This window comes from Dasypus novemcinctus, chromosome 18 (genome assembly GCF_030445035.2).
Source record: "Dasypus novemcinctus isolate mDasNov1 chromosome 18, mDasNov1.1.hap2, whole genome shotgun sequence".
NCBI classification, from domain to species: domain Eukaryota; kingdom Metazoa; phylum Chordata; class Mammalia; order Cingulata; family Dasypodidae; genus Dasypus; species Dasypus novemcinctus.
In genome coordinates this window covers 70586940-70602419 of record NC_080690.1, presented here as the reverse complement: position 1 = coordinate 70602419, position 15480 = coordinate 70586940, and the positions used below count along the sequence as shown (strand labels likewise).

The following is a 15480-nucleotide window of genomic DNA, read 5'->3' as shown; positions in this document are numbered from 1 at the left end:
ATACAACAGAATAGTATGTAAGGCCATAACCATGTGGAAAACCTTCTAAGGCCCTCTGTTATGTTAGTGCTCCATGCTTAACTGTTGGCTCCTAAATTTAGGGCTCTCTAAACCCTAAAAGGACCCTCAGTACTAGAGACCTTTTCATCTGCTCATCCACTTTTTTATTCTTTAAGCGTTATTTTCATCAGAGGTTTTGAAAATACCTTTTATCTACCACAGGGATTTGGACAGATGAGTCAGACCATAGTCCTTGCCTTTAGTGAATTTTCAGTTTGGGAAGGGAGGAGATGAAGGGAATTTAACATCAAGTCAGACAGTTATAAGCCAGCAATTACTGGTAGCAGGATGATGGTGTAGGACAAAAGAGGCTCTGTTTGCCTGGCTACTTCAGAGGAGGCTTCCCAGAGGAGATGACCTGAGCTGAATTTGTTCCCAGTACTCCTACTCCCCACAAATAACTACCACTTTCTTCTAGAAGAAACCTGGAAATAGATATATCTTCTGGTTCACATATGCAAGAGTTCTCTAGGGTATATATTTAGGAATGGAATTGCTAGGTAAGGTATGTATGTCTTCAGTTTTACCATATAATACCTGATTTTCAAAGGAGTTAGTTTACTCTCCCACCTAAACTGTGAGAATTCCATTTGTTCTATATTCTGGCCAACAGTTGATATGGTCAAAGGTTTAAATTTTTGCCAGTCTTTTGGGCTGGGGGCAGTGGTATTATTTTTTAATATGAATATTTTATTATGAGACATTGCATATAGACAGAAAAATGCATGAGACAAAATTTGCAGAGTGAAGAACTATAAATAGCACCCAAGAACTAGAATGTGCCTTAGCAGCTCTCCATATTTCCCTTTCTATAAGCATACTTCTTTCTAGCTTTTATGGTAATTATTTAATTTCCTTTTATTTGTACTTTTATCATTGTATGTAGGCATATCTAAACTCTATAATTTGTCCATTTATATAAAGCAATATAGTTTAGTATATCCATTTATGTAGTTTAATTTGTTTCCTTATATTTAAATTCTCTTTGTATTATTTTGTGGTTTACTTCTTTCATTCAACATATGCTCATAAGATTTATCCATATTGTTATGTGTAGCTTTAGTTTATGTTTTTTTAATGTTTTGTAATGTTCCTGTATATGAATATACCATAATTTATTTTATTGGTGAACATTGAAGTCTTTCCAGTTTTGGGCTACTGTAAACAATTCTGCTGTTTTTGGTTTTTGTGTTTTTGTTTTTTAAAGATTTATTTTATTTATTTCTCTCCCCTTCCTGCCCGTTGTCTGCTCTCTGTGTCCATTCACTGTGTGTTCTTCTGTGTCCTCATGTATTATCAGGCGGCACTGGGAAACTGCATCTCTTTTTTAGTTGTGTCAACTTGCTGTGTCACCTCTCAGTGTATGCAGCGCCATTCCTGAGCGGGCTGCTCTTTTTTTAACACGGGGCGGGCGGCTCTCAGGGGGCACACTCCTTGTGCGTGGGGCTCCCCGATGCGGGGGCGCCCCCGTGTGGCACAGCACTCCTTGCACGTGGCAGTACTGTGCGTATGTCAGCTCGCCACAAAGTTCAGGAGGCCCTGGGGATTGAACCCTGGACCCTCCATAGGGTAGGTGGACGCTCTGTCAGTTGAGCCATGTCCGCTTCTCTAAAGAGTTCTGTTTTGAACATTCTTTACAAGTTCCTTATGTACTACCTATATGCACACTTTTGCAGGGTGTCTACCTGTGAGTGGGATTGTTGGGGCATAGTTACCTATTACTGTATAACAAGTCACTCCAAATTAAGTGGCTTAAAATAACAATGATATGTTATTTCTCATGGGTTGGCTTGAAAGTTCTGGGGTCTCGCTTGTGTTCACTTACGGCTGCATTCAGCCTGTGGCTTGGCTAGGGCCTGGGCTCCACTGTGACTGTACTGCTTTGCTTCCTGTGGTGTTGGCTCGGTTTCCTCGTTTGTCTGCAGTCAGTCTGCAGAGTGGTAAGGGCTCTTCTCCTCCAACAGGCCTCGCCGTGTGGCCAGCTTGGGCTTCTTGACCTGAACGCTCATAGAGCCCGAAGGCAGAATCTGTAAAGGTCTTGAAGCCTAAGCACAGGATGCTCCCATTGTCATTGCTGCTGCATTTCTTTGGTCAAAGGAAATCACAGAGCCACCCCAGATTCAAGAGTTGGGAAAATAGACTTTTACCCTCTTGATGTGAACAGTTGCTAAATACCATGGTCTTGATTTTTTAATCCACTACACTTTCCTTGAATGTCACTAGATAATGCCAAATTACTTTCCTCAGAAATTGTGGCAGTTTATATAATGTACGTATGCATGAAATGTATGTATCAAAGTTCCTATTGCCTCACTTCTTGCAAACACTTGGATTGTCAAGTTTTTCAGGTCTTTCCAATTTGATGGGAATGTAACTCTTTCTCATTTTAATTTTAATTTAAGTTTCTTATTGATTAATAAGGTTAAGGATCTTTATATATATTTATTGGCCATGAGGTTTCCTTTTAGTAAAATGCATGGTCAACTTGTTTGTTCATTTTTTTCTGCTGAACCGTCTGTCTTTTTCTTTGGAGTTCTTTAAATGTTCTGGATACTAGTCATTTATCAGTTACATGTGTTAAATTTGTTTTCTCCTGCATTGTAGGATGCTGTTTTAGTTTCCTAGCCTCCTCAATGGCTCGGCTTAAACAATGGTAGTTTATTTGCATATAGTTTTGAGGCTAAGAGAAAGTCCAAGTCAAGGTGTCATCAGGTAGTGCTTTCTTTCTCAAAACTGTGGCATTCTAAGGCTGGCTGCTGGCGATCCTTGAACCGTAGCTTGTTACATGGCAAGGCAGTGGCAGCATCCCCTGGTCTGTCGTTTCTCTTCTGGGTTCCATAGATTTCAGCTTCTGGCTGCTTCCTCTATGGCTTTCTTTCTGTCTGTCTGAATGTCACTCAGCTTATAAAGGACTCCAGTCTAATAGGAGGAAGACCCATCCTGACTGAGGTGGGCCACACCTTAACTGAGGTAACCTCATCACAAGGTCCTACTTACAATGGGTTCACACCCACAGGAGTGGAGTAAATTAAGAACTTGCTTTTCTGGGTGACACACAACTTCAAGCCACAGATGTCTACTTTTCATTCTCTTAAAGCTGTCTAATTTTGAAGTACTTTTTATTTTTATATAATTACAAATGTATAGAAAAGTCACGAGAATTTTACCAAGCCCTCCTGACTCCTGTGTAATCTTCCCCCAGATTCCCTAATTCGCATTTGCTTTATCATTTGTATGCTTTCTCTGTCTCTATAGATGTAATATATCTAATATATACTATATATAATATAAATATCTTTTTCCTATTCTGGAGACTGGAATATGGATTAGGCAGAAAACAAGGGCAATCGTAGGGCTCAACTCACTTGTTTCTCTTTTTCAGGGATCAGAGTCCTGTGATGCCTATTTGCCAGTGTCTGAAAACTTTGCTTTATGTATTCTGTCTAGTAGTTTACAGTGAGAGGGTAAATTGGATCCGTTTACTCCATCATGCTTGGAAGTAGAAGTGTCTACTGAATTTTTAATTTGTTATATTTTATTTCAAAAGTTTCTGTGTAGTTTTTTTTTTAATGTTCATGGTCAATTATACTTTCTTGTTCTCTGCAAATATTTTTAAGGTTGCCTTTTACTTTTTAAACATAGCAAACCTAGTTGTATCATAATCTTTGATAATTCTAGTATTTTTTTTTAAATTATTTATTTATTTTTTTAAATTACATTATGAAAAATATGAGGTCCCATTCAACCCCACCGCCCCCGCCCCCCACTCCCCCCACAGCAACACTCTCTCCCATCATCATGACACATCCATTGCACCTGGTAAGTTCATCTCTGAGCATCACTGCACCCCATAGTCAATGGTCCACATCATAGCCCAGACTCTCTCACGTTCCATCCAGTGGGCCCTGGGGGGATCTATAATGTCCCGTAATTGTCCGTGAAGCACTATCCAGGACAACTCCACGTCCCGAAAACGCCTCCACATCTCATCTCTTCCTCCCGTTCCCCACACCCAGCAGCCACCATGGCTACCGTTCCCACACCCATTCCACATTTTCTCTGTGGACATTGGATTGGTTGTGTCCATTGCACATCTATGTCAAGTGAGGGCTTAGATTCCATATGGGTACTGGATGCACTCCTCCTGCTTCCAGTTGTAGACACTCTAGGCTCCATGTTGTGGTGGTTGACCTTCTTCAACTCCATGTTAGCTGAGTGGAGTAAGTCCAATAAATCAAAGTGTAGGAGCTGAAGTCTAATTCTAGTATTTTGAAGTCACTGTAGGTACTATTTTTACTGTGTTGTTTCTGTTGGTTATTGCTCATGGTGTCTCATTTTTGTGTACTTGGTTATCTTTGACCATATCCTCATTCTTTTTGGACTATTATTTATAGGAATTTTTAAGGCCTAAAATGAAGATGTATTCATCCAGATAGGATTTTTGCTTCTACTCATGTATAGGGACACTTGAAAGAGACTGATGGAAATTCAGTTCTTGGCTTGAGATTTTGAGAAAACCAGGGTAAGAAATTTAGGCTGCATATCTGAGCTAGAGCTGGCCTGTGGTTATAACATGTTAGTAAGTTTTAAAATTTCCCCATTTTACTCATTTCCAACTTTCTTTGAATTACTTATTGTGTGGAAGAATTGGATGCAAGGTACAGGCTCATTTTCTTTTTTAACTTTATTTCGTACATTTAATAATTGAAAATATAAACAATTAAAAACTAAAAAGAGAACAGTTGTATAAAAACATACATTTCTCAAGTGTACTGGATACATAAAAATTGTTTTTGAATCATAAAATATGTTACACAATATATTTGGTTCATAGTGATGCAGTCATACAGTATTTGTCCTTTTGGGTCTGGCTTGCTTCGCTCAAAATAATGTCCTCCAGGTTGATCCTTGTTGTCATATGCTTTACGAATTCATTTCTTCTTACAGCTGCATAATAGTCCATTGTGTGAATACACCACAGTTTGTTTATCCATTCATCTTGATGGAGGTCTGGGTTGTTTCTAACTTTTGGAAATTGTGTATAATGTAGCTCTGAACATCTGTGTGCAGATGTCTGTTCATGTCACTGCTCTCAGTTCTTCTGGCTATATACCCAATAGTGGTATTGCAGGGTCATGTGGCAAATCTATTTTCAAGTTCTTTAGGAACTGCCAAACAGTCCTCCACAGTGGCTGTACCATTCTGCATTTCCACCAACAGTGAATTAGTGTTCCTATCTCTCCACATTCTCTCCAACATTACACTTGTAGTTCGCTGTCTTTTTAATAGTGGCCATTCTGATAGGTATGAAATGATAGCTCATTGTAGTTTTAATTTGCATTTCCCTAATCATTAGTGGTGTTGAGCATTTCTTCTTTTTTTTTTTTTTTTGCCATCTGTATTTCTGCTTTGGACAAATGTCTACTCAAGTCTTTTGCCCATTTTTTAATTGGATCATTTGTCTTTTTAAGTTTTGGTTGTAACATCTCTTTATATATCCTGGATATTAAACCTTATCGGATATGTGATTTCCAAATATTTTCTCTTATTGTATTGGCTGTCTTTTCACCCTTTTGACAAAGTCCTGGGATGTACAAAAGTTTTTAATTTTGAGGAGGTCTTATTTTTTCTTTTGTTGCACGTGCTTTGGGTGTAAGGTCTAAGAAACCACCACCTACTATAAGGTCTTGAAGATGTTTCTCTACATTTTCTTCTAGTAGTTTTATGATCCTGGCTTTTTTTTTTTTTAAGATTTATTTATTTATTTATTTCTCTCCTCTCCCCCTATCCCGGTTGTCTGTTCTCTGTGTCTATTTGCTGCGTCTTGTTTCTTTGTCCACTTCTGTTGTTGTCAGTGGCACGGGAAGCGTGGGCGGCGCCATTCCTGGGCAGGTTGCACTTTCTTTCGCGCTGGGTGGCTCTCCTTACGGGTGCACTCTTTGCGCGTGGGGCTCCCCTATGTGGGGGGACACCCCTGCATGGCAGGGCACTCCTTGTGCGCATCAGCACTGCGTGTGGGCCAGCTCCACATGGGTCAAGGAGGCCCGGGGTTTGAACTGCAGACCTCCCATGTGGTAGACGGATGCCCTAACCACTGGGCCAAGTCCGTTTCCCGGTCCTGGCTTTTATATTTAGGTCTTTGATCCATTTTGAGTTGATTCTTGTATAAGGAGTGAGATAGAGGTCCTCTTTCTTTTGGTTATAGATATTCAGATGTCCCAGCACCATTGGTTGAAGAGACTTTTTCCCATTAAAATTAACTTGGTAGGTTTGTCAAACATGAGTTGAAAAAAAAAAAAGCCAGTGACTGTATAGCTGAGGGTTATTTCTGGGTTATCAATTCTGTTCCACTGATCGAAGTGTCTGTCTTTATACCAGTACCATGCTGTTTTAACCACTGTAGCTTTGTAATATGTTTCAAGGTCAGGCAGTGAAATTCCTCCTGTGTTGCTCTTCTTTTTTAGAATGCTTTTGGCTTTCAGGTTCCCTTCGAAATGAATTTGGTAATTGCCTTTTCTAATTCTGTAAAGTAAGCTGTTAGGATTTCGATTGATTCTGTTGCATTGAATCTGTGAATCAGTTTGGGTAAGGTTGACATCTTCATGATAATTATTCTTCCAATCGATGAACCTAGAATGTCTTTCTATTTGTTCAGGTCTTTTAAATTTCTTTTAGCATTGTGTTGTAGTTTTCTATATATAGGTCCTGTATAGGTCCTGTACTTCCTTGGTTAAATTAATTCCTAGGTATTTGAGTCTTTTTGTTGCTATTGAAAATGGAATTTCCCCCCTGATTTCCTCCTCAGATTGTTTAGTACTATTGTACAAAAATATTACTGATTTTTACGTGTTGATCTTGTATCCTTCCACTTTGCTGAACTCATTTATTAGCTCAAGTAACTTTGTTGTGGATACTTCAGGGTTTTCTAAGTACAGGATCATGTCATCTGCAAACAGAGTTTTACTTCCTTTTTCCTATTTGGATGCCTGTAATTTTTTTATTCTTGTCTAATTGCCCTAGCTAGAACTTCTAGTACAATATTGAATAACAGTGGTGACTGTGGCATCCTTGTCTTGTTCCCAATCTTAGAGGGAATGCATTCAACCTTTCCCCTTTGAATATGATATTGGCAGTGGGTTTTTCATATATGCCTTTTATCATATTGAGGAATTTTCCTTCAATTCATATCTTTTGAAATGTTTTTATCAAAAAAAGATGCTAGATTTTGTCGAATGCCTTTTCTGCATCGATTGAGATGATCATGTGTTTTTTTCTTCAATTTGTTAATGTGGTGTATTATTTCAACTGATTTTCTTATATTGAACCAGCCTTGCATACCAGGAATAAATTCCACTTGGTCATGATGTATAAGTCTTTGATATGCTTTTGGATTCGATTTGCAAGTATTTTGTTGAGAAGTTTTGCATCTGTGTTCATTAGAGGGATTGGTCTGTAATTTTCTTGTAGTGTCTTTATCTAGTTTTGGTATTGGGGTGATGTTGGCTTCATAAAATCATTTGGGTAATTTTCCCTCCTCTTCAGTTTTTTGGAAGAGTTTAAACAGGATTGGTGTTAATTCTTTTTGAAATGCTTGGTAGAACTCACCTGTGAAGCCATCTGGTCCTGGACTTTTCTTTGCTGGAAGATTTTTGAAGAGAGGTTCAATCTCCCTAAAAGTGATTTGTTTGTTAAGTTCTTGTATTTCTTGTAGTGTCAGTGTAGGTTGTTTGTGCATTTCTAGGAATTTGTCCATTTCACCTAGGTTGTCTAGTTTGTTGACATGCAGTTTCTCATAATACTCTCTTATGATTCTTTGTATTTCTTTGGGGTCAGTTGTAACTACCCGCTTTTCAGTTCTGACTGTATTTATTTGTATCTTCTCTCTTTTTTACTTTTAGTCTAGATAGGGGTTTGTCACTTTTATTGATCTTCTCAAAGAACCAGGTTTTGGTTTTGTTGATTTTCTCTATAGGTTTTTGTTCTCAATTTCATTTATTTCTCCTTTAATCTTTATTATTTCTTTCCTTATGTTTGCTTTGGGATTGGTGTGCTGTTCTTTTTTAGTTTCTCTAGTTGTAGCATTTTGGTGTAGTTATGAATTCCAAAAGTAGATATTGGATTATGTTTGTAAACTGGTCTGTACCTGGGCATGATTAAATTATGATTACAGCTTTGATTGGGCCATGTCAGTAGAGTGTTGAGTCCCCACCCCTTGGTGGGTGGGGACTCACAGATAAAAGACATGACAAAGGGCAGAGTTGGAGGCTTTTTGATGCTGGAGTTTTGATGTTGGAGTTTGATACTGAAGTCTTAAGCTGGAGCCCTGGGAAGTAAGCACATAGAGGAAAGAGAAGCAAACCCAAGAAGAGAGGAACCCTGAGCCCTGAAAGAAGCAAGAGCTGGGAAGAGAGGAACCCAGGAAGCCTGAACCCTCACAGATGTTGGCAGCCATCTTGCTCCAACAAGTGAAAATAGACTTTGGTGAGGGAAGTAACTTATGCTTTATGGCCTGGTATCTTTAAGCTCCTACCCGAAATAAATATCCTTTATAAAAGCCAATAGACTTCTGGTATTTTGCATCAGCACCCCTTTAGCTGACTAATACACTAGTTGTAGAGTTAAAGCTTTGAGTTTAGCTTTTTCTTCTTTTTTAATATAGGCATTTGGGCTATTAATTTCCCTCTCAAGACTGCCTTCACTGTATTTCATAAGTTTTGATATGTTGTATTCTCGTTTTCATTTTTCCCAATATATGTACTTATTTCACTTGCAATTTTTTCTTTGACCTACTGATCATTTAGGAGTGTGTTGTTCAGCCTCCACACATTGGCAGATTTACCTTTTTCCTGCCTATTACTGATTTACAGTTTCATTCCATTATGATCAGAGAAGATGCTTCATATAATTTCAATCTTTTTATATTGAGAGCTACAGTATGCCCTAACATGTGGTCTATCCTAGAGAAAGATCCGTGGACATTTTGAGAAGAATGTATAATCTGCTGAGTTTGGATGCAGTGTTCTGTATGTCTGTTAGGTCTAACTCATTTATCATATTGTTTAAGTCCTCTGTTTCCTGTTGATCTTCTGTCTAGTTGCTCTACTGAATGATGGGAGGGGACTGTTGAAGCCTCCAACTTATAGAGATGTCTATTTCTCCCTTCAGTTTTGCGAGAGTTTGTGTCATGTTATTTTGGGACACCCTGGTTAGGTGCAAAGATGTTTATGACTGTTATATCTTCCTGGTGGATTGTCCCTTTTATTAATATATAATGGCCTTCTGTATCTCTTATAACTTCTTTGCATTTAAAGTCTATTTTATCTAATATCAGTATAGCTACCCCTGCTCTTTTCTGGTTTCTATTTGTGTGGAGCATATTTTTCCAACCTTTCACTTTGAGCTGCTTTATATTCCTAAGTCTAAGGTGAGTTTCTTGTAAGGAGCATATGGACAACTCATGTTTTTTTATCCATTCTGTCAGCCCGTATCTTTTGATTGATGAGTTTACTCCATTCACATTCATGTCATATAATTTTTTGTCTGTCCTTTTACTTTTTTGGTTATCCTTTCTGCTATTCTTTCTTTTATAGTCTCTTCCAATCCTTTCTTTCCTGTCTTTTTTTTTTTCAGGTTCTAAGGCTTCCTTTAATATTTCCCACAAAGTTGTATTCTTTTTTGCAAACTCTCAGATTCTGTTTGTTTGTGAGTATTTTATTCTCACCTTCATATTTGAAGGACAGTTTTGCTGGATAAAGAATTCTCAGCTGGCAGGTTTTCTCTTTCAGTATCCTAATTGTATCATACCACTGTCTTCCTGCCTCCATGGTTTCTGAAGAGAAGTCTGCGCTAAGTCTTACTGGACATCCTTTGTATGTGTGGTTTGTTTTTCCTTTGCAGCTCTGAAACTTTTCTCTTTCTCTTTGACATTTGACATCCTGAGTAATATTTGTCTTGGAGTAGTTCTATTTGGATTTATTCTGATTGGGGTATGTGCACTTCTTGGACATGTAAGTTCATTTCTTTCATGAAAGTTGGGAGATTTTCAGCTATGATTTCCTCATATACTCTTTCTGCCCCTTTTCCCTTCTCCTCTCCTTCTGGAACTCCCATGACACATATGTTGTGTTTTGTGTTGTCATTCAACTCTCTTGAGTCCCTGCACATTTTTTCCCATTCTTTTCTCTCTTTGATTTTAGCTTTTCTGTCTTCAGTATCATTTATTCTTTCTTCTATCATTTCAAGGGTGCTGTTGTATGCCTCAAATGTGTTTTTGATCTTACGTTTTGTGTGTTTAATTCCCATGAGCTCTTTTACTTTTCTGTTCAGGATTGCAGATTCTTTTTTGCACTCTCTCAGTGTTTCCTTGATGTCATTTATCTCTTTGACCATATGTCTTTCAACTCATTAATTTGATTTTGTGCTCATCTTGCTGATTAGTTCTCTCAAATTCTGCATCTCTTCTGGGGCTTTGATAATATTCCTTTCCTTGGTCCATGTCTTCTATTTTGTTAGTATGGCTTGTAATTTTTTGCTGATATCTAGGCATCTGATTAGGATGTAGTTTACGCAGATGCTCAGTTTCTTTCTTATGGAGGGGTTTAGTGGCAGGAAGCTGTGTGTTACCACTTCTCTTTGATTCTTGGCTCTACCTGGATTGTTAGGATTATCCTGCTGGTTGTTCATAACTGGGCATTGGACCCAGAAATTGGCTGTAGACTCGCTTCCTAAGGTCTTGGGCAGGGAGGCTATAGAGGCCAGAAAAAGCCTCTTCTACTTATTTTTAATTTTCCTGTATGCTCTTCCTTGGTCTGCCAGCAAATGGTGATCTTTGGCAGCTCCCAGTTCAATGCTGGCTGTGTACTTGTTGCAACACAGTCTGGATCAGGGTGATAAAACTTCTGTCTGGAGGCTATGAGCCTTGTAATTCAAACTTTTTTTGAGACAGTTCTCCAGCCTTATCTGGCAGCTCCCTCCCTTTTCCTGGGTTGGAAATATTTCCATTCTCGTCTGAGTCCTCAACAGTCAGTCCCTGCTAGTAGAGGAGGAGATTGGGAGGGCTGTCTGTCTTGAGCCCCTTGCTGGCTCCCAGGCAAACAATGGAGTGGTCCCACGTGACCTGGAAGGGCTCCTGGGACACAGCAGACCAAATCTGTTAGTCAGAAGCTGAGTCAGCCTTAGGCTCTGCTCTCTCCCCTTTCCTGGGGTGGTAGATCCCTGGATCCCCCTTTGTCTGTAGCGGCAGGCCCAGAGGCCCAAGAATTCTAAAGTGTCTTTAGGGGTGGGGGAAGTACCTGTGGCAGCAGCAGCTGCTGGTTTCAGCTCACAGTTCTGTCCCTCTCTCCTCTGGCTGGTGTCCAGCCTTTGCCTGGTGTCCCAAACTTTGGAAGATCTTTTTTTAGACTGTTTCAGCCTGTCCTCTAGCTATTTTTCTGGAGGAGAAGCGAGCCCCGTATCATTCTAGTCTGCCTTCTTCCCGGAAGTCTTTACAGGTTCATTTTTACACTGAAGGTGATGTCTTTTGAAGGATCTGATTTAAAAGGGGCACACCTATTTAAACTCTTAATTTGGGCAGGGCTTGGTGTTTTATAACTGTCTCCCATAGCCCCTCCTCTTCTTTTTAAAGATTTATTTTATTTATTTCTCCCTTCATCCCGTGTTTGCGCTTGCTGTCTGCTCTCTCTGTCTGTTCATTGTGTGCTTGTCCTCTTTTTTTTTTGGAGGCACCAGGAACTGGACCTGGGACCTCCCATGTGGGAGGTAGGTGCCCACTGGCTTGAGCCACCTCCACTCTCCCATAGTCCCCTTTTGTATCTAAAAGATCATGAAATTGGAAACTATAGGTACAGTTTGCTATATTTTGCATATACCTTTGGGGCAAAGTGGCTTTGGAAGTCTTCTATCCCCACTGCTCTTGTCTGTATTTCATTTTTTGCCTGATATTACCTTTATTATCATATCAAATTTTTTTATTGTTTTAAGAAGATTAAAAATATTTTCCAGATTTTTGTTACTTTCAGTGAGTAGGTGCGCCAAATATTTATGTATTACCAGAAGAATATCTAATGCTTTATTTTCTAAAATGATCAAACTCTATCTGTTTTTCTACAGCATCATTTTTGCCCTTATTCACAAATCTTGGTAAGCTTTCCATTGTAGTTCTTATAGAGCAATGACCTGACTTTTTAAAGATTTGTGGGAGTTAGCGATGTGAAGCATGGTGGTGGGATGGGGTTGATATTGTGCATGAAAGATTATGGCAAGCCCTGAAACTGTAAATAGTTAAATCTGGCCAGGACATGGAATGTGAAGAGGTTTATAGGGAAAGATGATGCTGGAGAGATCCGCAGGGCTCATATCAAAGAGCCCAAGAAGCAGTTTCTCTTATATATCACACCTCCATGGGGGCACTGTTTACATTGCCGTCTAAATCTAAGTAAATGGTGCTCCTTGATGTTCTGTAATTCAAAGTTTAGAAGGTTGACTTTTATCCATTAGTGTAAGGAGGGAGTGTAAGAGAAGTCGGTGGTGAATATAAGAGACTCCATCACTAGAGCAGGAACTCCAGTCTCCAACAAGACTATAGAAAATGTTTCTTCTGGGGCCCCCATGGTTATAAATTCTTCAGGCTAAAACAAATTCATGGCCCTGAAGATAGGTACTGTCTAAGTTTCATCCCAGGCTCTACCTTACCTGTGCTAGTGATGTCCTTTCTCATCTGGAAATAAGGGAAAAGGGGGCAGTCTCTTAGAGGGCCGAATGGTTCTTTGTGATTCTACCCCTTTTCCCCAGGAATGCTGAACTACTCATAAAGCTGGTAGCTGAGGGGGTGCTGCCTCCCGAGGCCCGGCCCCCTGTAAGCCTGCATGGTAATCCAACAGCAATCTTTACCTCCTGGCTCAACGGCCTTCCTCCACTCATCAAGAGTATGGTCCTCAGCAAGGTGTCTGAATGCGACATACAGAAGCAAATTTTGAAGGTCAGTAAAGGTAACTGAGGGGCGCCAAGGGTTCCTCAAAGCCTGTGTAAAACAGAAGTTTTAGCTTTTATTAGCACTAGAAAAAAATCCCGGAAGCACCAAGGTAACCTGCAGTTCTAGTAGTGCAAAGAGCTGTAGCTTACAGAATGTCTTTCCAATGCCAAGTGGATTGGTTTTCCATGTCAGAGGGTCAGCTTGGACGTCTGACTTTTTTCTGTGACCCAGGACTTAGGGGGAATTTTCCAGGGAAGGTAGATAGATCCTTGTTATTTTTTTTGTTAAGTTCAAGAACACTTTGGCTCCTGCCTTTTCTCCCTTTATAGGTTCAAGAAGGTCCAAACTTTGTATTCCTGGCCTTCATTGAAGCCCTGGCATTAATTCCTGGATCAGACTTATGGTCTATCTTCTTCTTCCTCTTGATGGTAAACCTGCGGCTGAGCACCATGGTAGGGATCATGCAGGGCATCATCACCCCCCTCCAGGACACCTTCTCCTTCCCCAGGAAACATCCAAAGCTGCTCACAGGTACTCTGACCTAGCACCCTGCCTCCACCCATGGTGCTGATTCCATTGAGACTGTTATCCAGCCTCAGTCTTATCGGTTTGTGACCTCTGCTTAGCTTTTGCCACCTAGCTAGACCTGTGAGCTTGATACAAATCCAATGTTTCTTCCAGTGTGTGTCTCTGTGCTCATGTTCCTGGGAAGCCTCTTCTTCATTCGACCTCCAGGTTTCTACTACATAAGAATGCTGGATTACTACTGGTCTGTTCTACCCATCGTTACCATCATCATTTTTGAAAACATAGCCGTGGCCTGGGCCTATGGGGCCAGGAGGTGATGGCCTGGGCCTGGGTTCTCACAAAGCTTGGGCTTATAGGGAAGGATGACCCTTTTTTCATTGCTTCTACTCTTAGCCAGTAGTCAGGGACCCTTACCTTTAGGGCCTTTTGGGAAGCCTTTTGATTTATTCATTCATTTATTTAACATACTTATTGGAGTGCTTAATATGTGCCAGGCACTGTTTTAGTCACTGGGGATATACCATTGAATAAAACAAGCATTCCTGTCCTCGTAGTGCTTACATTTTAGTGGTGGAGATAGACAATAACCAAATGGACAAATAAAAATTATAAAACAAAAATATAGGGTGGTGATAAGTAACATGAGGAAATCAAAAGTTAAGATGATCAAGAGTGGGATTATGGGGGAGTGGATGTGGCTCCAGTGGTTGAGCACTTGCTTCCTATAGGGGAGGTCCCAGGTTTGGTTCCCAATGCCTCCTGAAAGAAACAAACAATAAGCAAAACAAACGAAGAAAGCAACTCAGAGAAGCCGATATGGCTCAGTGGTTGAGCACTGGCTTCCCACCTGTAAGATCCTGGGTTCAATCCCTGGTCCGTGGTACCTAAAAAAAAAAAAAAAGTGGGATTATGTGTGGGTGCCAGTTTAGAAAGGATTTCAGGATTTCAGGGAAGGCCTCTGATGACATTTGAACAGACTCCTGAATGAAATGAGGTAGGGAGGCATGAAAAGATGCTGAGAAAAAAATTTCAAGCGGAGGAAAGAGTAAGTGCCAAGGCCCAAAAGAAGCATTATGTTTGAAACTTTGAAGGAAGTCAGGGAGGCTCAAATAGAGTGAGTGAGGATAAGAATGTTAAGAGGGAAGCAGATGCGGCTGAAACAATTGGGTTCCATCTACCATATGGGAGGTTCAGGGTCATTTCCTGGGGCCTTCTGGTGAAGGCAAGCTGACCCACGTGGAGAGCTGGCCTGCACAGTGTGTTAGTGCAACAAAAAGGCAAAGAGGAGAGACAATGAAAGACACAACAAATTAGGGAGCTGAGGTTGTTCAAGCAATTGAGTGCCTCTCCCCTACATCGGAGGTCCCAGGATCGGTTCCTGGTGCCTCCTGAAGAGAAGACAAGCAGACACAGAGAGCACACAGCAAATGGACACAGAAAGCAGACAGCAAACGCAACCAACAACAGGGGGAGGGGAATAAATAAATAAAATAAATCTTTTTTAAAAAAAGAATATTAGGAGATGAGGCAGAGAAGTAAGGGGTCAGATCATGGAGAGCCTAGTAAGCCATGATGAGAACTTAGTGCTATCAATTACTGCTGTGTGGAGAGCAGAGTATAAGGAGTTGAGAGTGAAGTAGGGAGGAGCACCAGGAGCTGTTTTCATAATCCAAGTGGGAGCAAACAATGGCTTGGGCTAGGGTGGTAAGGGTATAGGTAGAGAGAAGGGCCTGTGTTTGTATGTGTGTGTATATGTCTTGGATTTAAAATATGTTAAGGAAGAATACTTAAAAAGAGTAATAACGGTAGGAGGATATAAGTAGATTTAAATGTGTTTTAAGGTCTTATAGTATCTGAGTAGTGGTAAAAGTCTTAAATTTTACTTTAAGTCATTAAGGCACTGAGTTAATGATTAAAAGAAT

At 40.1% G+C, this 15480-nt stretch overlaps 1 protein-coding gene across 2 annotated transcripts in view; it reads left to right on the top strand.

Annotated features, from left to right (window-relative positions):
- LOC101428853 (orphan sodium- and chloride-dependent neurotransmitter transporter NTT5) overlaps nt 1–15480 on the top strand; it is a 34635-nt gene that overhangs the window by 16567 nt on the left and 2588 nt on the right. For both annotated transcript variants that reach the window (XM_058280567.2, XM_058280566.2), the window contains exons 9-11: nt 12850–13036; nt 13360–13561; nt 13712–13871. In XM_058280567.2, coding sequence (XP_058136550.1) covers nt 12850–13036; nt 13360–13561; nt 13712–13871 — 549 coding nt within the window. The remainder of the gene's footprint in view (nt 1–12849; nt 13037–13359; nt 13562–13711; nt 13872–15480) is intronic.